Source organism: Odontesthes bonariensis, chromosome 17 (genome assembly GCF_027942865.1).
Source record: "Odontesthes bonariensis isolate fOdoBon6 chromosome 17, fOdoBon6.hap1, whole genome shotgun sequence".
Lineage (NCBI taxonomy): Eukaryota > Metazoa > Chordata > Actinopteri > Atheriniformes > Atherinopsidae > Odontesthes > Odontesthes bonariensis.
In genome coordinates, this window is record NC_134522.1 from 4,595,600 (window position 1) to 4,618,292 (window position 22,693).

General features: G+C 43.9%; 2 protein-coding genes across 2 annotated transcripts in view; both read left to right on the plus strand.

Moving 5' to 3' along the window:
• The first annotated feature begins 1,321 nt into the window (after positions 1–1,321).
• LOC142366652 (uncharacterized) lies at positions 1,322–21,351 on the plus strand. Its single transcript, XM_075448611.1, has 5 exons — positions 1,322–1,599; positions 10,521–10,668; positions 16,849–16,956; positions 20,496–20,614; positions 21,214–21,351. The coding sequence occupies exons 1-5, from the start codon at positions 1,483–1,485 to the stop codon at positions 21,349–21,351; spliced, it is 630 nt and encodes a 209-aa protein (XP_075304726.1). The 5' UTR covers positions 1,322–1,482.
• The window catches only part of LOC142402499 (apoptosis-stimulating of p53 protein 1-like), a 51,936-nt gene continuing 49,800 nt past the window's right edge, over positions 20,558–22,693 (plus strand). The window contains exon 1 of the mRNA XM_075488027.1: positions 20,558–20,614. The gene's annotated coding sequence lies outside the window, so the exon portion shown is untranslated. The remainder of the gene's footprint in view (positions 20,615–22,693) is intronic.

The following is a 22,693-nucleotide window of genomic DNA, read 5'->3' on the forward strand; positions in this document are numbered from 1 at the left end:
TAAATTTTTGAAAATTATTGAAAATTCGGTGGTTATGATCAGGACTGAAGTGGAATAAAAGATCTACGGGAAAAAAAGAGGAAAAAAATATTAACATATGATGTTTTTAGGTCGTTTTAAAAGGGGACAAAAATGTCCCTTTTCAGAAATTAAGTTGTTTTAAATCGGGTTAAATACTTTAATAGAATTTGCAGTGAAAGAAGTTTGATTTCAGCTTATCGTCTCCATTCAGGGAAGTTTACAGCAGAAGCTGCTGGAGCTTCGGCTCTAGTGGCTTTAAAGCATTCAGGCTTTAAAAAAAGTCTGAGGTTTGGAGCGTCTGGCGCTGTTCTGAGACCCGTCGGTTCAGCTGATCACAGAGCAAACGATCGGGAAGTGAGTCGGGCCAAAGGACTGATATAATTCAGATTATCCGCCAGTTTCTGGTCTTTTCTGATGCTTTGATGCTATTTTCTCTGATCAAATTAATTGAATTGAATTGATTTAGGAGTATTTTTTTGGGGCCAAACTGTGTTTAATAAGCTCTGGAAGAGTGTAGATCTGCCTGATGAAACACAAACGAGAGCAACGGGTAAAGATGTGTTTCATCGTTACCCCGACGACCAGCCGGACGGGTTCCCGTTTCAGCCAGCTGGACTTTCAGATATAACAGATAAACACTTTCAGAGATGTAAACAGTTTATATCTAGAAGGACACGTTCTGCAGCAGTTGGTTTTAAAGGGATAGTTCGCCTCTTTTGATACGAAGGGAGAGAAAATGGGGCCAAGCGATTGTGAGGTCTGACATTTTCCTGGAGAACGATTCTGTGATGCAAATGTATTACTCTGTTGAACGCATATTGTTCTGAGAAGCAAGACGCTTTATTTTTTAAACCCCAGCCAACTAGCCGGACTACCTTCATCAGCACCAAAAAGAGGCTGGAACTCTGCTCACAGGACGCAGCAGGGGGTAAGAAGATGTTCAGAAATGATGTTGCTGATATGGGATGTTACACAGCTTCATGTCAAAAGAGGCGAACTGTCCCTTTAAATCGCGGTGGAAAGATGACACGGGGTCTCTGAATGAAGAATTACACCCACAACCTGAAGATAAAATCCTGACGTTTTATTCAAACTTTGGTCTTAATCGAGCAGCAGAAACATTTGATTAAAGGGTTTAACTTTTCTCCTGTTGACGGGCATGAAAAGTGTCTTCTTCCCCCTCTTATCTCCCATCATCCTCACCCTCTCTCCACCTCCTCACATTGACTGAAAGCCGACTCCCTCCCCTCCCTCCCTCCCTCCCCCGGACACACTCTTATATTTGGTGAACGCCCACACACTCGCTCTTTAAACACACTCTCACCTACAAAGACGCCACTTTCTCCCCAGAACGCCACTAATTACCCTTCAGACTCTCGGGTCAAACGCACACATGCACACGTGCGCACACACGTGCGCGCACACCTCCGTGTGGGCCTTTTTTGAGTGGACGGTTTTCCAATGAGACGTTTTTTCGGGCCGGTGCTGGAGCGGCTGGTGGTTCTGTCCAAGAACCTCAATCCCAGAAACTGCAGGAAGCCAAAGAAGAAGCTGAAGAGCAGGAAGAGCAAAACATGGGTGAGTGAGCCGGGAAACGCAGAAGAAGAAGGATGGACTCACTAATGGCCAAATTAACGAAGCAGCAAAGGTCATTTCTGTAACGAGAAAGCCTCAAAGCTGGGCTGAAATGCCTCCAAGTTGCCGATAACACGAGCACTGATGGCCCGGGCCCGCTCCCACTTTCACTCTTTCTATCTCTGACGGTCTCTTTTTTCCCTCTTTAATGCTTTAAATAGCCGGAGTGGCTCCGTTCGGCACCAGAAGCATTTCAGGAAGCACAGCCCAGAGCCTCTGAGTCTGAATCTGTCTGACACAAACGAGCTGTCGCCACTCGTAACAAGTGTGAACGCGTGACTTTATCTGCCTGTTGAGCGTTTTTATGAGTGGAGATGTGCTCAGTGACGTCACCGTTAACTTCGTTGTTAACTTAGTTAAGTCATTGAACTATTGTTGTATTTATTTAAACAAATCTGAGAGAGTATAAGATAGTCTCCATATTTCACAAATAAAGAATAAGTATTTGTTTAGAGTGAGTCTGTGTACTTAAAGGGTTCACAAACTTTCTGGTGTTGCTTTAAATCATCAGTACAGACTTATCTGTGTCTCCTTTTTCAGATCAGTGCTACGACCCCGATTTAACAAATAAATAAATAAAATAAAAAATAATAATAATTAATAAATTAAAATTAAATAAATGAAAAAAAAAAAGTAAAATGCAGATTAAATTAAAAACAAATGTAAAGAATGTAGACACAGACATGTGTCTCCTTTTTCAGATCAGTGCTAAGATCCAGATTTATAATAATAATAATAATAATAGTAATAATAAATAAATAAATAAATAATAATAATTAATTAATTTTAAAAAAATTCAAAATGTAAAACACGAATAAAAACGGATTTAAATTATTTGAAAATCTTCGAAATCAAAATTTTACTCTCAATAAAAACAGAAAATGTGTCAAATGTTGAAAAACATCAGCTCGTCTTTGAATCTGATGCAGCAACAGGTATCATAAATATTGGGACAGGTTTTTTCTTTTAACAACATCTGTAAACATCTGGAACTGAGGAGCCCAGCTGCTGGACCTTTGGCAGAGGAATGTTGTCCCATTCCTGTCTGATGGAGGATTCCTGGCTCGTCTTCGTTGTATTTAGATGTTTTCAGGTGGTGAAACATCTGGACTGCAGGCAGCTCAGTCCAGCAGCCGGACTCAGGATGAGGTTTAACTTTGTCCTGCTGAAATATGCAAGACCTTCCCTGAAGAAGGGAGCAGATGTTGCTCTGACACCTGTTTAAACCTTTCAGCTTTGATGGAGCCTTTCCAGATGTGCAGGTTTCCAGTTCCAGAGGCTCTAAGCTTTGGTCCAGAGAAGTGTTCCTGGGTCATGTTCACATGTGGCTTCTTCTCCGCCTGATGGAGCTCTAACCTGCATCTGTGGATGTTACGCTGAGCTACGTTCAGACGATGATTCCTGGAACTATTCCTGAGGCCAGGCAGGGATTTCCAGGACAGAATCAGGTCTGTTTTTAATGCAGAGCTGCCTGAAGGTCACAGAGATGTCTCCAGATTCTCTGAATCTTTGGGTCATTTTATGTTCTGTAGATGAGACTCTGCCTCTCTAAGGTGCTCTTTTTATACCCAATCACATTACTGAGCTGTTGCTTATTAACCTCATTAGTTTCAACATCTTCCTCCAGCTGTTTTTTATTGGCAGCACTTACTTTTCCAGCCTTTTGTTGCTCCTGTCCCAACTTTTCTGAGACGTGTTGCTGCCATCAGATTAAAGACGAGCTCATATTTTTCATGAAATGATCAAATGTCTGACTTATATCATTTGTTTTGATTTGAAAAAAATGGCTTTATTTACATTTTTCATAGCGTCCCAACATGTTTGGAACTGAGGTTGTACATTGACAGCATAATTAATACATTTTTAAATAACTCTGATGTGTTATTTGTTCCATGAAGAAGAAGAACACAGCTAACAGTTAAGAACTGTAAGTTAAGATTGAGATAACGTCTCCGTGTTGGAATAAAGAGTCGAAAGAACAATGGAGTACATCACAAACGAAAACAAGCTGCCAGCTACGGTACAGGACGTTAGAGACGGGTGATGCATGTCCAGAACGTTCAGCAGCCTGATAGCAGGAGGAGTGATGGCGATTAGTTCTCATGATGTCATAACTGGAAACGCCTCAAAAAGAAGTCGTACGAGCATAAAATGTGGTCTGTGTAAGAAGAGCAAGAAGTTCCTCTAACCAGGGACTCCAAAGATGTCTTTAAACTACGATGAACAGCCAGAAACGAGTCGATTTCTCCTGCATGTGCCAGAGTTACTGTCCACCAAGAATCTCGTTGTGTTTATATGTTTTAAAGCATTATCTTACTCAGGAGTAGAAATAGAAGAAGAATAGAAAAATACTTTATTCATCCCCCAATGAGGGAATTCAAATGAGTCAGTATGCTGAAATAATTATTAATATTTACAATGATTGTATATTAACAACAACAATAATAACACCAATTCTAATAAAAAATACTACTACTAACTAATAATAATGACTAAATAAAAAAAATAATAAAAAAATCACCTTAAGGCTGTTTTAAAAGTAGCTGTAAAATCAAACTAAAATATCTTATTGAAACGATTAAGCAGCCAAAGTAAGTAAATCTAAGACGAAGGAAGAGGAAATATGGATGTGCAGTTAAATATTTATTGGCTGTAAATTAAACATTTATCATGATTTTCGTCAGCTGAAAACATTAAAAACGTGTGTGCTTCAGTGTAAATAAGTACGATGTCGGGGGATGCTCGGAGGAGAAAAAGCTTTCCACTGTTTGTGTCGACTCGTGATAACTCATATCATCTTTAATCAGAAGTGGAATGCAAGATGTCACGAAAGAAGTGGAAAACAAGGTTTTGCTCTCTGTGAGCTTAGCAAAGATGTTCAGGTGGCTGCACCAGAAAACCCGAGCAGACACCGAGTCATGCTGCAAGGACGGAAAACGGGCAAATACAAATGCGTTTGGTTTTAGTTTGTTTCTCTGAAGTTGGTCACGCACGACACGATGTTTCAAGTGGTTTCAGGCCAGGCTGTTTTAGGGCGGTCATCGAACCCGGTCCAGGCTGTTTTAGGGCGGTCATAGAACCCGGTCCAGGTTGTTTTAGGGCGGTCATAGAACCCGGTCCAGGCTGTTTTAGGGCGGTCATAGAACCCGGTCCAGGCTGTTTTAGGGCGGTCATAGAACCCGGTCCATGCTGTTTTAGGGCGGTCATCGAACCCGGTCCAGGCTGTTTAGGGCGGTCATCGAACCAGGTCCAGGCTGTTTTAGGGCGGTCATAGAACCCGGTCCAGGCTGTTTTAGGGCGGTCATAGAACCTGGTCCATGCTGTTTTAGGGCGGTCATAGAACCGGGTCCAGGCTGTTTTAGGGCGGTCATCGAACCCGGTCCATGCTGTTTTAGGGGGGTCATAGAACCCGGTCCAGGCTGTTTTAGGGCGGTCATAGAACCCGGTCCAGGCTGTTTTAGGGCGGTCATCGAACCCGGTCCATGCTGTTTTAAGGCGGTCATAGAACCTGGTCCATGCTGTTTTAAGGTGGTCATAGAACCCGGTCCATGCTGTTTTAAGGTGGTCATAGAACCGGGTCCAGGTTGTTTTAGGGCGGTCATAGAACCCGGTCCAGGCTGTTTTAGGGCGGTCATAGAACCCGGTCCATGCTGTTTTAGGGCGGTCATAGAACACGGTCCAGGCTGTTTTAGGGCGGTCATAGAACACGGTCCAGGCTGTTTTAGGGCGGTCATAGAACCCGGTCCAGGCTGTTTTAAGGCGGTCATCGAACCCGGTCCAGGCTGTTTTAGGGCGGTCATCGAACCCGGTCCAGGCTGTTTTAGGGCGGTCATAGAACCCGGTCCAGGCTGTTTTAGGGCGGTCATCGAACCCGGTCCAGGCTGTTTTAGGGCGGTCATAGAACCCGGTCCAGGCTGTTTTAGGGCGGTCATCGAACCCGGTCCAGGATGTTTTAGGGCGGTCATAGAACCCGGTCCAGGCTGTTTTAGGGCGGTCATCGAACCCGGTCCAGGCTGTTTAAGGGCGGTCATCGAACCCGGTCCAGGATGTTTTAAGGCGGTCATCGAACCCGGTCCAGGCTGTTTTGGGGCGGTCATCGAACCCGGTCCATGCTGTTTTAAGGCGGTCATAGAACCCAGTCCAGGATGTTTTAAGGCGGTCATAGAACCCGGTCCAGGCTGTTTTGGGGCGGTCATCGAACCCGGTCCATGCTGTTTAAGGGCGGTCATCGAACCCGGTCCAGGCTGTTTTAAGGCGGTCATCGAACCCGGTCCAGGATGTTTTAAGGCGGTCATAGAACCCGGTCCATGCTGTTTTAGGGCGGTCATAGAACCCAGTCCAGGATGTTTTAAGGCGGTCATAGAACCCAGTCCAGGATGTTTTAAGGGCGGTCATCGAACCCAGTCCAGGATGTTTTAAGGCGGTCATAGAACCCGGTCCAGGCTGTTTTAGGGCGGTCATCGAACCCGGTCCAGGCTGTTTAGGGCGGTCATCGAACCCGGTCCAGGCTGTTTTAAGGCGGTCATAGAACCCGGTCCAGGCTGTTTTGGGGCGGTCATCGAACCCGGTCCATGCTGTTTAAGGGCGGTCATCGAACCCGGTCCAGGCTGTTTTAAGGCGGTCATCGAACCCGGTCCAGGATGTTTTAAGGCGGTCATAGAACCCGGTCCATGCTGTTTTGGGGCGGTCATCGAACCCAGTCCAGGATGTTTTAAGGCGGTCATAGAACCCGGTCCAGGCTGTTTTAAGGCGGTCATAGAACCCGGTCCAGGCTGTTTTAAGGCGGTCATCGAACCCGGTCCAGGATGTTTTAAGGCGGTCATAGAACCCGGTCCAGGCTGTTTAGGGCGGTCATCGAACCCAGTCCAGGATGTTTTAAGGCGGTCATAGAACCCGGTCCAGGCTGTTTTGGGGCGGTCATCGAACCCGGTCCATGCTGTTTAAGGGCGGTCATCGAACCCGGTCCAGGCTGTTTTAAGGCGGTCATCGAACCCGGTCCAGGATGTTTTAAGGCGGTCATAGAACCCGGTCCATGCTGTTTTAGGGCGGTCATAGAACCCAGTCCAGGATGTTTTAAGGCGGTCATAGAACCCAGTCCAGGATGTTTTAAGGGCGGTCATCGAACCCAGTCCAGGATGTTTTAAGGCGGTCATAGAACCCGGTCCAGGCTGTTTTGGGGCGGTCATCGAACCCGGTCCAGGCTGTTTTAAGGCGGTCATAGAACCCGGTCCAGGCTGTTTTGGGGCGGTCATCGAACCTAGTCCAGGCTGTTTTAAGGCGGTCATAGAACCCGGTCCAGGCTGTTTTAAGGCGGTCATAGAACCCGGTCCAGGATGTTTTAAGGCGGTCATAGAACCCGGTCCAGGATGTTTTTAGGCGGTCATCGAACCCAGTCCAGGCTGTTTTAAGGCGGTCATCGAACCCGGTCCAGGCTGTTTTAAGGCGGTCATTGAACCCGGTCCAGGCTGTTTTTCTCCCATCTTGGAGTTATGACAAACTCAAAAATGTTTAATCTCATCGTAAGTCTTTAGTCTTGTTTTATGCAGATTGACTCGTTCTGCGTTTTCAACCAGTACATTTGCTGTTGGCGACAGGATGAGCCCCAACATCTGGGCGGCCTCTTGTTGCCGCCGATTGGTCAGTTTGGTGTTTTAGAGCCCAAAGACGGCGGGCAGCTCAGTCTCTGTGCTGCTGTGTGGGCTCCACATCCAAGCTCCCGTTAAGAGATAATAAACCAACCCACTTATCTCAGAAAATGATCTCTTGTGATTATCGGAAACTTTGATCCAACGCATCCTGCAGGATACAGTTAACATCGTCCCTTGATGTGGTCGCAGTAATAGGCTCGTCTCCTGGGAGGTGGTGGCCAGCTGTAGACCCCACAGCACCGAGGGGAAACGCGTTATTACAGGCAAAAGGAAGGCGTTTAATCTGCTTGTTTAACAGTTAAAACGACTGTACCTGCTCAAGTGTTCGACATTCAGCCAGAGGTTCCTGATGTTTCTGATGTCTTCTTTAAATGAGAAAACCACTGAAGGACATAAAACATCTCGGTCAACATTCCTGTAGTGACAAATGTTTTTTTTTTGACCACATTAAACATTTCAGTCCCTGCGAGGCCACGATTAGCCGACTTTAAATGATTTGTGGAGTTGTGTTTGCAGGATTTCAGAGTTTATGCGCTCGCCTCCGTGTGTGTGTCTAATCCAAGCTTTAGAGGATGTGTCCCTGCTCGGCCGGTCTGTATGCTACCACAGATTACTTCACATGATCTGGGACAGGTGTGCAGAGTACCGTGGATTACCGTGCGCTATGTATCGCGCGTGCACATCCTGTTTTGTGTGCACCAACTGCAGGAAGAAAAAACACTGAAATTTGAAATGTATCCGAGTGTTGTGTGTGTGCTTTGGTGTGACTGTGCGCTCCTATCCCAGATTACCCCAAATTTATCTTTCAGCTGCTGATGATCTGACATGACATCACCGCTGACATTGGCAGTGACATCACTGGCGATGACACATGATGTCCTATTCTGATTGCTATTTTAATCTTTTGGCTGCAGAATTGAGGGGAGATGATGTTATGATGAGTTATTTCGACCCAAATTTAACTTTTTACAGATATGTTAATGATAATATTTGAGATTTAATGTTACAGTTACAATTTAAAAGTCCTTTGTTCCCACAGCCATAAGGCTTTTTAACAGTGACTGCTGAGTTCTTCTCAAATTGATTTATTTTATTTTTTTTATTTGTTCATTTAGTCATTTATTATTATTATTATTATTAGTTAGTTGTAGTATTTTTACTAGAATTGGTATTATTATTGTTGTTATTGTTGTTGTTAAAGCAATACTATGTAACATTTCTACCTTAAAATAACAGCTTGAAAAAAATTGTGCGGCTAGAATGAGTTTTAATATTACGATTGGCCTGTCTCCTATGCCCTTCGGGGGTCTGAATTGGAAAAACTGCGCTATGTAACTTTGCTGGAGCGGCCCGGTGGCGGCCCGGTGGCGGCCCGGTGGCGGCCCGGTGGCGGCCCGGTGGCGGCCCGGTGGCGGCCCGGTGGCGGACCGGTGGCGGCCCGGTGGCGGCCCGGTGGCGGCCCGGTGGCGGCCCGGTGGCGGCCCGGGAGCTGAGCGGAAGTACTTTGACTTGCTTTCTGGCACACCTACCGCAAAAACAAATAGACCCCTCTCACGCTCCCAGGTACATTTGATTACTCTTACCTTCTCGGTCGACATAGCTTGCACCTTCTGACTCCTCGCCGGTTCGTCAACAAAAGTGAAAGTGAAAGGGTGTTGTATTTACGACAGTGTAACCGTACATTACCTCCAAGCCTGTAGGGGGAGCTCCAGAGTGGGCTTTTTGAGAAATTACATTGTATTGCTTTAATATACAATCATTGTAAATATTTATAATTTTTTTGAGCTACTTGACTAATTTGAATTTACCCCATTGGGGGATGAATAAAGTATTTTTCTATTCTATTCTAAATGAACACATTAAAGCTAAAGAAACCTGTGATTTACACTGTTTGTCTAAATAAACCAGCTGAAGACTTGGATGAACTTTTATATGTGGAGCCAATCAAACCTCAGATTCAGCAGGAACAGTGAGCTTTTCTCAGTGGATCAGATCTTCACCCTCGCAGAGTTACTGAGGGGATCGTGGGGGTTTGAGCATCCAGTCTACATGTGTTTGTGGACTTTGAGATTGTTCCTTTGAGGAATTTTATATGAAGGTACCCAGAGTAAGAGCTGTGTGTTGGACTCCACCAGGGCTTTCCCTCGTCACCGATCCTGTTAGTAGTTTCATGGACAGGATTCGCAGCTGTAGTCGGGGGGAGGAGGGCGTCTGGTTTGGGAACCTCAGGGTTACAGCTCTGCTTTATGCAGATGATGTGGTTCTGTTGGCTTCTTCATTACCTTCATTTCACAGCCGGGATGAAAGTCGGCTCTTCCAGATCTGAGGCCACGGTTCTGGGTCGGGCATGAGTCTCAGTATCTCTGGATCTGGTTCTCAGTGATGGTGAGTTGGAGTCAGAGATGGACAGACGGATCGGGGCTCCGTCAGCAGTGATGAGGGTGCTGCTCCGGTCCGTTGTGGTGAAGAGGCAGCTGAGCCGGAAGGAGAAGCTTTCAGGTTGCTGCTCCATCTTTGCTCCAACCCTCACCTGTGCTCAAATATCTGGGTAGAGACCCAAAGAAGGAGGTCGCGGATACGAGCGGCTGAAATAAGTTTCCTTCAGAGGGGGGCGGGGCTCAGCCTTAGAGATAGGGGGAGGAGCTGCACCATCGGGGGGCGGAGCTCCACCATCAGGGGGAGGAGCTCCACCATCCGGGGGGAGGAGCTCCACCATCCACGGGGAGCTGGGAGTAGAGCTGCTGCTCCTCCACATAGAAAGGTGGTTCATCTGGTTAGGATGCCTCCTGGGAGGAGGCCCCAGGTCAGAACCAGAACTCTCTGGAGGGATTATACATCCCATCTGACCTGGGAGCGCCTCAGGATCCCCCAGGAGGAGCTGGAGAGAGGGATGTCTAGGTTTCCCTCTTGGGCCCATTCTGGACCCAACCTTGGCTAAGCAGAAGATAACAGATGGCTGGATGGACGAACTTAGAGCTGTGATCAGTGCATTGCTTTGTCAGATGGATGATTACGCCTTGCCCCAATCATATGTCAACCAAAGGCTGACTGATCGTAGTCTTTATACACTGGCCCACACTGTGTGGTCACAGGCTCAAACAGAAGTCAGTTAGGACCAGTTATAGTATGACTGGCTATGGGCTTTCATAGTTAATCCATTAAATTAGTTCATCTAGCCATTTACAACATTTAACCCGTTCTTTTCCATGCTTACAGGTGATCCTGACAGTTTACCTCAACGACACCCAGCAGATGCTAACTGAGGTCCCAGTTACTCCAGCAACCAGAGTGGTTGACGTGGTCGAGTACTGCAAAGAGGCCGGCGAGGGGGAGTGTCACCTGGCTGAAGTGTGGAATGGAAATGGTGAGTCCAATCGCGGTCAAATACACGATGAATGAAAATATCTCATAACTCATCACCTATGACACAGGCTTTGGTCAAAATGCATGTTGGTTTCAGTCAAATAGCTCCCAGAGAGGTTCAACCAACAGGATGTTGGTGAAGGGTTCATTTCTGAATGTATCTGTATATTCCTGCAGTCAGACCAAAAACACTCCAGCTCTACATACAGATACAGATAGTTACTCTGTTGATCCCAGAGGGAAATGGTTTAGCAGTGTAGCTGTAAGCTAGCAGCAGATGCTAGCCGGAGCCGGAGATGTACGCAGCGTAACTCGTAGTAATGCATGTGTACCGTTAATTACTGCGTTTAAACACTTTGGATATATTAACCTCATTAAACAGTTTTACTGGGAGACCTCCATCTTTATCAGAAACATGCCGATAATGTAACGTTAGCACAGCGAGAGTGAGGAGAGGACCGGTGTTGTGTTGGAAACACACCTTATCCACACAGCTGCAGGCTGATGAGTTACAGAACGGAACCGTTCAGCTGGAAAGCTTCAGCTAACAAAGTAATGTGGGAACAATAATGTTCATCTTTCAGAAAGGAACAGCAAAAACTCCTTCGAAGCTGGTGTACGTCATCTTTATTAGCTAAGCTGTTAGCGTTAGCTGCTGCTGAAGGAACAGCAATAACTCCTTAAGAAGCTGGTGTACGTCATCTTTATTAGCTAAACTGTTAGCGTTAGCTGCTGCTAAAGGAACAGCAATAACTCCTTAAGAAGCTGGGGTACGTCATCTTTATTAGCTAAACTGTTAGCGTTAGCTGCTGCTAAAGGAACAGCAATAACTCCTTAAGAAGCTGGTGTACGTCATCTTTATTAGCTAAGCTGTTAGCGTTAGCTGCTGCTAAAGGAGAAAATAACTCAATAACTCCTTAGAAGCTGGTGTACGTCACCTTCATTAGCTAAGCTGTTAGCGTTAGCTGCTGCTAAAGGAGAAAATAACAGCAATAACTCCTTAGAAGCTGGTGTACGTCATCTTCATTAGCTAAACTGTTAGCGTTAGCTGCTGCTAAAGGAACAGCAATAACTCCTTAAGAAGCTGGTGTACGTCATCTTTATTAGCTAAGCTGTTAGCGTTAGCTGCTGCTAAAGGAGAAAATAACTCAATAACTCCTTAGAAGCTGGTGTACGTCACCTTCATTAGCTAAGCTGTTAGCGTTAACTGCTGCTAAAGGAGAAAATAACTCAATAACTCCTTAGAAGCTGGTGTACGTCACCTTCATTAGCTTAGCTGTTAGCGTTAACTGCTGCTAAAGGAGAAAATAACAGCAATAACTCCTTAGAAGCTGGTGTACGTCACCTTCATTAGCTTAGCTGTTAGCGTTAGCTGCTGCTAAAGGAGAAAATAACTCAATAAATAAACCATGAGGAGTTATTTCTCAGATGCTTCCATTTCCCTGCTCTGAAGTTCAGGCTCTGAGAGTTGGAACTGATCCCTCTTTGTGGCTCAGCTTCTTCAGTCCAGCGTTGAACTGGACCAAGTTGTTAAAACAGTGGGATGAAAAGTGGCTGCTGCACATCCACAGTCTTTAGCTAACTCTGCTGGAACATTAGCCTCAGATAGAGTTAATCCACTGGGCTCTGATATCCTCTGAGGCTGCTGCTGGATGGAAGATGCATGCTCCTCAGGGCAGCTGACAGCAGAACATTTCCACCAGGAGCTGGCTTCATCCATCCAGCAGGGTGGATGTGAGTGGGCGGGGCTTAGCAGAGGAGGCGGAGCCAACTTAAGGAGCGACGGCTCATTAGATGAGGAACTTTCAAACAAAGGGGAACTAAATAAATACCAGGGTTGTGCTTTGGGGAGTTTTACACCTGCTGGTGACTTCAGACGCCCTGATATACACAATATGTCACCTTTGAGCCATAAAAAGCAGAATTTAATTCCTTTTTTCTTTTTTGGCTCACTCATTTTTTGGGTTGTTTGATTCTTTACTGTCTCTACTAGAATCCTATCGTAGCTGCACCTGTTCTGCAGGCGCTAAACAGATTTTCTCCCAGTTCGTTTTCCGGACTGTCACACCTCATATGCCCGGAGAGCTATAATAAGTTTATGAGCAGCAGGGTGTGAGGGCTGGAATAAAATAAGTGGAGCAGCAGCTCGTTCAGTCGCCTGCAGTGGAAAGAAGATACACGGTCCACACATGCACCCACCAGCAGATCTTTTGGACATCAGTAAAGATGCTAATGGTTAGCACTGTTGCTCTGCTGTTGCTACAGTAGCTTGAAACATATCTCCACATCCATCCATCCTTCACCAGAGTCCAGTCTTCACATAATAACTATAGGCAGACGGTCCTTTGAGGATCAGACCGTGAACATGGTCATAATCTGGTATTATATGACAGGATAATGGCAGTGTGAACTGCCCTACATCACTTGCTCTAAAGCTAATTATAAACAGAGCCAGACCTACAGCTTGTGAAATCAATATAGCGCTGAGTGCGTCCTGTATATCGTGTGACACTGTAAGCTTGAATAGACCACAGCGACCACCCCCCATTAAAGCGTGGCCCATATTCGCTCAATCGCAGCCGTCCAAGCAGCGATCCACGAACAACACGGCGTGTTTGTGTGGATCTGTGGTCAGACGGGCTATAAATGGCCGTGATAAGGGTAAAGTAGGACACAATAAATGGTGGTATTTATTGTGTCAGAGTGCTGGGGTGTGACCAGAGGCCGTTCCTCAAGGGCACAAGTGGTTTCATGGTTAGTGTGTGTCAGGATGCACTAAGCCGTGTTTGATTGATGTTTTTTACTGTAAAAATACTGCAGCTCCCACAAGCCGAGCTTTACAGATTTCATTTAAAACGCCGGCTGTTTTTACGAGTCAAGCCTCCAGACTAGTTTGGTTTCCTGGATTAAAAGCCTTATTCCACATGTGCGCTGTGGAAACTTGACGCCTGCTTTGCACAGAGAGTGAGCTACAGTTCCAGCTTGGTCCTTTAACTTGTAAATGTACTTTATTTCTACAGCCCTTTACAGACAATCCTTACGATGTACCAGAGTGCTTTACAGCAAGTAATAAATAAAGAGAAAAATAAGTAAAAACAAATAAAAACAATAAAAGAACAGTGAAAGCAATAAAATACAACAAAAACAAATAAGATAAAATAAGATAAAAGTGTCATCATACTACTGGGTATTAAAAGCAATCCTAAAAAAGTAGGTTTTTAGCCTAGATCTGAAGAGGTTTTATTAGAGGTGAATATAATTATTATATTATAATATTATATAATTATTATTTTATTATTAGGTTTTTTTAGTATTTATTTTATTAGGTTTTATTATTTTTATTTTGTATTATAATATAATACATTTATTATTTGTTATATTATTTTATTAGAGCAGAGCGACAGTCTGGAAAAGCTTTAAGTGAGCTGACTCGTAGTCTTAATATGCTGATTTTCAGTCCCAGTATCAGACAAAAGAAACAGAAAAATATGTGAATGAGAGCAGCTTTATGGGAATTCAGCTGGATTAATGTAAACTTTACTGTTTTTTACTAAAAGATGTAAAAAGATTAAACTCTGGAGCCTGAACAGAGCAGCTGGGACCATCTGAGTCCAGTTTAATGTTTACATGCAGGATGTTTACATCATCTGCAGACGTTTTCAGTCAAACTAACACGTTTAGATGCATTTTAAATGTCCCGCATTTTCTGAAGCTTTAATAAAAATTTGACTGTTTCGTGGTCACGTCGACACCTGAAAGTATCCTGATCATTTCCTAAATAAACATTCTAACCACCCTGTTATTTTACATAAATGTTCCTTTTAGTATTACAATCAGACAAAAGACACCACGACCCATCTGGGTTTTCTTTAGCCTGCACATGCACATGCACATGCACATGCACATGTATTTACATGCACCTCAGCGACATAATCTGGTTGGGTTTTGATAAGCTTGATTACCGTATTTATTTTTTTTCCAGATGAGGTAACATTTCTATAACCTTGAAGCCTTAAAGAATGGAAATTAAAATGAAAAATTAACTTCAAAGTGTTGAATAAAGTTCTTTTATTTCCCCTTTAAGGGTCTGGGCAGCTTCATAAATCTTTTTCAGCACTTTTTAGCCGCATCACATGTGCCACATATGCATTATTTGAGAACCGTGGCCTCGGATTTCATCCCGGCTGCTTCACACTCGGCTGTGAACTGAAGGTCACGGCGTGAAGAAGCCAACAGAACCTGTCCGTGAAAACCACAAACGGGGGCAGAACCGGCGTGATAATTCAGACTGAACCTTCCTGTCAAATGAAAATGTTCCAGTTGTTTTTGCATCGGTTCAAAACAACACGAAGGACGAGGGAAAAAGTCAACCAGTACATGTGAATTCAGTCAATTATATGCAAAAGATGACAAAGAAAAGCTCTTTTAACCGTTCTTTTTATTTCCACACACAGATCAATTAAACCCACATCTCCAGATTCCCAAACCGTATCTTTCCCTGAGCTTTTAAAAGGTTTTTCTGCCTATAAAGTGCAATTTTCAAACTATTCTAATCTAAGTTCTGCATTAGTCTTCTTTATAGTTTGTCATATTTTCTGATGTTTAATCTCAGTATAAGTCATATATATCGATGGTAAAGCTTCTAATTAGTGTACCCTAATGTATCTGTAAGGTTTCTTCTTCTTCTTCTTCTTCTTTCTTTCTTCTTCTTATTCTTTGCAAAAGGTGCTCAAAAACTTTTGCGAGCGCCACCTGCCAGTCGACGACACGAAAGAATCTAAACTTTATATTTTTGGGAGTCGCTCATTGACTCTGTAGCGCCCCTATGATGCTTAAAAATGGTCCCCGCATTGGGGTTAGTTTCGCGTGGGACGACAAAATTCGGTACACTCATTCATCATGCCCAGACGCACAAAAAAGTCTCATGCCGCCATGGTCCCACGTCCACAGGAAGGCGGCCATTTTGGATGGAAAGGGAGTTTTCGTGCCATTTTTGCCCGATTCCACGCCTTGCATATGATCGAACTCGTCCTACAGATTTAATGCTACAGACTTCAAACTTGGCCAGGTTACTCTTAAAAAATCATGGAGAAACTTTTCCAAACTCTGAACGGTGTGGGCGTGGCCAGGCGGTGAAAATCGTGTGATGGCGTTTGTGATTTGAAAGCCTTATCATCGTCGCAAAGTCATGAAACTTGGCACACACGTCCACCCTGACGACCTCGTACGTAAGTAAAGGGTATCGTGCGTGTGGGCAGAGCTGCGCAACTACCACGTCCAGCGCATGCCCCAACTTGCGCACATCTCGGTCCCGCATTCAGCTGCTTGCAGCTTTCTCGTTCTGATATTTATTTGTGAACCAGCTCTCCGTTTTAATTAGTCTGTTTCTTATTCTTTTCAGTTTAAACACCTTTTATTCTCTATAAATGTGTCACGGTGGGATTAAACAACGCAATTAAAGCAGGAAAGAGGTCACTGAAATACTAAAAGCATGAAGAGGTGCTGGAATAACCAGATTTATCCCATGAAAGGAAGCCAGATGATTCTAAAACCCTGATTTAGGCTCTGCAGTTGTATCCAGCAGAGGTGTTGCTGTGCAATCCACATAATTAACTGAATTCTGAATATTCCTCCCCTGCAGTCCGATCACACGCACCATAATAACGTGAAGTTAATGAATGAATGAATTTATTTAAAGGACAGCATGCAACAAGATGGTTACATCGGATTTAGCAGGAGTGCTATTTTCCATCCGTAGTCCTTAAAGGGGGATGGGGTAAGGAGTGCAATTTTTTTCCTTTCTTTATTTAAAAAAAAAAAAAAAAAACAACCTAATTATCAGTGGGTCTATTTTAATCATTTTAATTTGTTCATTTCCGAGTGATACATTTTGATTAATATTTTATTTTATTTAATTTTCTTTTTAAAAAAGTATTGAAGAAGCCTGATTAAAAAATAAATAAATAAATTAAAAAAAATATATATATATTTTTTAATAGTAGGTGCATTTTAATTTGTTTGGTGAAATCTTTGATGTTTATGCAGGACTTTATGTGTTGGGGGGGTTCATTCCATTCTTTTACAGCTGTATATGAGAAGCAGTTTTGTGCAAAAACACAAAATAATTTTTTTTTTAATTAGCGGGATCTGTTTCAAACATGTTCTCACCGTCTTTTTCCAGAGCGAGCGCTCCCTCAGGACATCTTGTTGCTGGATCTCCTTCAGCAGTGGGGAGCCCGGAGGCCGGAGGTCAGCTTCTACCTCAGGCACTGCCCCCCCTGGACTCAAGGTACAGCAGCAAACACACACACCTTAAAGCTTTCCTCGAAGGGAAGAAGTAAGAGTAAAACGCCTGGACATCTGAACACCAAGAGTGGTGAAGAGGTTTAGAGGTTTAGAGGTTAGGTCGGTGACTCGGGCAGTAATTAGACGGATAAGATGATTAGAGTTGCATAAGGGGGCGGCGGCGGTGAGGACACTAGGACAAAAAATGTCACATTATGTTGTGCAGAAGCAGCTGAAGTAGCTCTGTGACGGCGGCCGTGAGCAGAAAAAGTGGCTGATTGTGCAGTGAAAGCGCCTGTTTGTGCTCCGCGAAGGCGGGGGAAGACCCCACCACCTGCTGATGCGTTCCCGTTTTACGCTTCAGTCATTAAAAACATAATTATCATTCATTACTATCTCATTATCGCCGTATGCTTGTGAGCTGCGGAGCGGTCTCTGAGTAATGAATTAATCAGAACTTGGCTGAGTCGCACATCGTTTAAGTTTTCTCATGTGTTGTCTGATTGTTTTTCGTGTCTGTTTTTAACCCTTCATCAGGACGATAGTTATGAGACACCTATGAAACATCTGCTCCTCAGAGTTAAACTAAACCAAACAGTTCAGACCTGATTAAAGTTCACGTTCCAGACTTTAATTTAGAGTAATTTTCATACATCTCAGGCCCACCATGTAGGAATTACAACCCTTTTTTTATCCACAGCACCCCTCATTTCAGGCTCCGTAATGTTTGGGATTATGTCTGTTTCTGTTCAACATGAGGAGAGAAGCTGTTAGAGGCTGAAAAACCAGAATAAAACCATCAGAGACGTGGGTCAAACCTCAGGATCACCAGCATCAGCTGTCTGGAAGATCATGAAGAAGAAAGAATGCTCTGGAAGGCCGAGAAAGGCAGAAGAAGAATCCTCAAAGGCCCGTCCAACAGATCAGAACCAGCCTTCAGGAGGCAGGTGTGTCTCTGTCAGAGACGACTGTCCACAGAAGACTTCATGAGCACAAACACAGAGGCTACGTTGCTACATGCTAACCTCTAGTTAGCCACAGAAACACAGAGGCTATGCTGCTACATGCTAACCGCTAGTTAGCCACAGAAACACAGAGGCTACGCTGCTACATGCTAACCGCTAGTTAGCCACAGAAACACAGAGGCTGTGTTCGAAACCGCATACTACTCCTACTACTCCTACTCATAACTTTCTGAGTTAGTATGCGAGTTTGAGTAAGCGAGAAGTTCCCGGATGCATACTAGATTCTCCGAAATGTTGGGTATGCATCATGAGGTTACTACTCATACTCAAACTACCCAAGATGCAACGTAACGTGACGTCGCCGATCGTCATTTTCTGTCAAAACGGCAGTTTCAAGCTAGCTAGAACGAGGGTAGGTTCACTTCCTGTTTTCAAAACAAAAGCACCAATTGTATCGTAATGGCTTTCCCTATGATAAAAGGCAACGGGTATTTTATTTTGTGAAAATAACCGGAAGTGCGTTGCTCACTGCGGCTAGCTTTAGTAGCGCCGAATTCGTGGGAACAAAATTGTAAACAGCCGGTATTTTGTCAGGTTTTCAACACGTTGGGGATCTAAACGACTACTTTCTCACCTGAAAATGTTTCAAATGTTGCTAAAGTATACAGAGTTTAGAGCTTAAGCGAAATCTCGGGCAGGAGTGAAATGCATTGTGGGTAAACGCTCTGCATACTGTCTGATCGATGAGTATGCAGTATGTAGAATGGAAGTATGCAGTTTGCAAGTATGTAGTATGCGGTTTCGAACACAGCCCGAGGCTACGCTGCTACATGCTAACCGCTAGTTAGCCACAGAAACAGGATGGACACGTCACAGTTTGCCAGAAGGTCCTAAAAGGAGCTGCAGAGTTCTGTAAAAAGGTGTTCTGGACAGACCGGCCCCAGATGAACCTGCATCAGAGTGATGGCAGGAAGAAAGTGTGGAGGCCAACAGGAAGAGCCCGAGATCCAAAGCACAGCAGCTCCTCTGTTAGGCACGGTGGTGGGGGTGTTATGGTGTGGCTGCCACAGGTACCGGCTTACTGATCTTCACTGCTGATGGAGCAGTAAATGCCTCCAAAGCTTCATCCTGCAGCAGGATAATGATCCCAAACAGAGTTCCTCAGAGCTGAAACACGGCCGAGCCGGTCGGCTGATTTACATCCAGCTGAAAACGAGTTTTACACTCAAAGATAAACGTGACTCTGTCCCACACATCATGGAGGGGGCTGTGTGACGACGAGTTAATGAGCAGCAGGGTGACATCTGGAATCGGATGAAAAGAGCAGCAGCTCATGTGGTCGCCTGCAGGCTGCCTCTCCCCTCGGTCCTTCTGATCCGCCTGAACATGCAGCATCATCTGTGCTTTTCAGGGACAGGCCGCTTCATTCTGCCAAACCGTCCCTGCACTTATGCTGCCATTTCGTGTTTGGCTCCTCGCCTTCCGTCACAAAACGGCTTCTCGGAGCAGTCGGCTGCTCTCCGTGGACCACAGCATCGTGTCGCCCTCGTGCGTTACCCCCTCCCAGGCTAATTTAAAGCCACGTGTCTGCTAACTGTGCTCACTGGGATGGATCAGGGCTGATTAACTGGTGCTCACCCACCTCAGACGATCACGCATGGCCCCGTGTTTGTGTAAAAAGTTTTATTTCTGAAGGTGAAACTCGCAGCTGCAGGGGCTTAGCTGAGACTGAACCCGTCTGGTCGGGGTAGGTTTAAAACCAATGATGCTATTTATAGCTTACACACCGAGAGAAGGGGGATAAGTGTATTATCCAACAACATTTACATTGTGTTAATGTGTGTTCTGGAGTACAAAAATAACCACGCATCAGTGTTACTTTAATCAGGAACTGGATGTAAAGGATAGCGTTTAACTTTCCCCTCGTGGTTGTTTTGTTGAATTCTGACAGAAGAAGATGTTCAAATATTCTCACAGTTAAAGGAAAAGTTTGGAGGTTTTTGCAGTGGATGTTTAAGCTGTTTAAGTCGTGCTTGATTTTTTTTAAAATTTATTTATTTTTATTTATTTATTTATTTTTTGCACAGTATTTTTATTAGGTATTTTTCAAGTCGTGTAGGACATACAAGAGAAATAAGGATAATAGAAAAAATAAATAAATAATAGTCACAAAAAATAAGAATGCCTATATAAAAAATAAAGAAATAAATTTAAAGAAAAATAATGAAAAAAATAAAATTAGCAAAACAGCACAAACTGAACACTTCAAGCAATGACAAACGTGGACAAATTCTCAAAGGAGAGGTCAGTAGCCTATTATGGGTCTTATTAATGATCATTGGACTTAGCGAGGTGAGTCGTGCATGATTTATGTGGTTTGTAGTGGAAAAGAGGAGCAGGTTTCACATCCAAGGTTGAATGGTTGATTAAAGCCAAGCTCTTCTGCTTCTGTGCGTCTGTCAGTCACATGTCCGCCGGGTCACAAGGCTCATCTAGGGTTAGGGTTAGATATATAGGCCCAGATCCATTTTAAAATGGCGTTTCAAAGCTCCGCTCACATTTCGTTTCATTGTTTCAGGAAGTCAGCAGCAGCCGCAGCAGCAGCAGCAGGAGCAGCCGCAGCAGCAGCAGCCGCCGCCGGAGCCGGAGCCGGAGCCGAGCTGGACCACTGAGGCAGCAGAGACCGCCGATGACAAGGTAGGTGCACGTACACGTGCACATGCATTGCGCCTCTTGACCGGGTAGGGCTGCGATATATACCGATATTTCGTTTCCCGATAAAGGATCGATTTATTATTATTTTTTTTTTTAAAGCAAACTTTATTGAAAAGTCAGACGTTCCAATTAGTGAAAACACAGAACATTAAGGTAATACAATACAATGCCAGGGGGTCACATTATACAAAACAGTGATAAATTATTTCATAAAAATGTTGTATAAAGTGCACAGCTCTCACGTTGGTCTGACGGTGTTTTCCTTCCGGTTCAAAGGTCGGACCACCGGCCCAATCAGCGACGATTCATGTCAAATCACGCTGTCCCTTTTTTCCCCCCAGAAAATTATATAAGGGTATCGTATCGTTGGCTGAATATCGTGTATTGTATCGTATCGTATCGTATCAAATCGTATCGAATTGTATCGTATCGAATCGTATGTAATTATATCGAATTGTATCGTTGGCTGAATATCGTGTATCGTATCGTGAGATTAGTGTATCGCTGCAGTCCTCGGACCGGGTTAGGTGCATCTCTCTACAGGCACAGCCTCAGAATCCGGGGTTATTTCATCACCTCAGATTGTGGCCGTGCTGTTTGCCGTCTTTCTGGGAGCTTCACCGAGATATCACGCAAGCTGCAGCCAGGCAGCTACGGTGGCCCTGAGGCACCAAACGCACAGCAACAAAAACAAAAACTCAGACGGCATCAATAACTAAAACAGAAAGCAACTTCAGGGATCTTATTAGAGCAGAGCGACAGCCTGGAAACGCTGGTTTCCTCCAGTTTCTGACAGAAGAAAAATATGTGAATGAGAGCAGCTTTATTGAGAATTCAGCTGTGTTAAAAGATGGAAACAGATGGATCTGTGCAGAGAAACCAGGTCCGTTTGGGTGTTTACGTGCAGGAATTATTCGATTCTTCATCACTTTTCTGCTCCAGTTTTTGAGAAGCTCGATTTCTTATTTTAAATGCGTTTATTGCGCTTTTATATTAAAAAAAAATGCGTCATAGAGTTTTAATTCAGGGAGGAGGTGTTGGAAAGTGTTTAATAAAGTATTTGTTTTCCCTTTAAGGACCTTGACAGCTTCACAAATCTTTTTCATCACTTTTTAGCTGCATCAGACGTGCGTCTTTTTGCATTAAATCCATGTAATAATTCAGATGGCACAGAAATATGGGAGTTATCATGTTAAAGCAATGAGGGAAACTTTAAAAGAAACCATTCATGTAAATATAGTCTTTTATTTCCACATATTTATTCTTTAATCATTAAGTTACTTTTATCTGCTGCTGTTATCCCACAGCTTCGTAGAGCAGACATTTGCGCGATCATTTGTTCCAAAACATCAGTACTTTTAAGCCTTTAAGTACATTTTTGTGCCGTATTTCTGGGAGCTTCATGAAGAAGACGGCAGGCTCTTTGTAGCTTAAAACTTAAAACATAAAGGTACGGTGGCCCAGAGGCACAAAACACAACAACACGACAGAAAACACAACAAAGAAACAAAACGGACTGAAAGATTTCACAAAACACAACGACGAAACAGAAAAACCTTCAATAAAACACCCCAGCGAAGCAGAAAATGCAAAAACAAAAGAGAGAATGCAGCAAAAAAAAACCAGGGAAACAACGACATCTCACAGAGCAAAGTGTCGAACAAAAAGAAAAGAAAAAGCCCGACTTCACAGAACTGCAGCTGTAGCTTATCCAGAGTTGTTGTGTCTCTGTTTCTGTAACAAACCAGCTGAACCAGTTTGTTTCTACAGCGCAGACGAAACAAATGGCATCCGATGAGCGTTGATTAGCGAGCTTTACATGAGCAGCTGGGTTAGTTTCTCAGTCATGTGTAAATATTAGGGCTGGGCAACGATTAAAATGTTTAATCTAATTAATCACATGATTTCCCTGATTAATCACGATTAATCACATTTGTACGCAGACTCCAAAAATGAATCCAAAAGTAGTGTATAGCTTTTAGCATTTAGCTTTATTTTAAATGTGCTGCCATATGAATGAAAGTGCCATAACATTTGTTGTGCAAACACACTTTTAACATC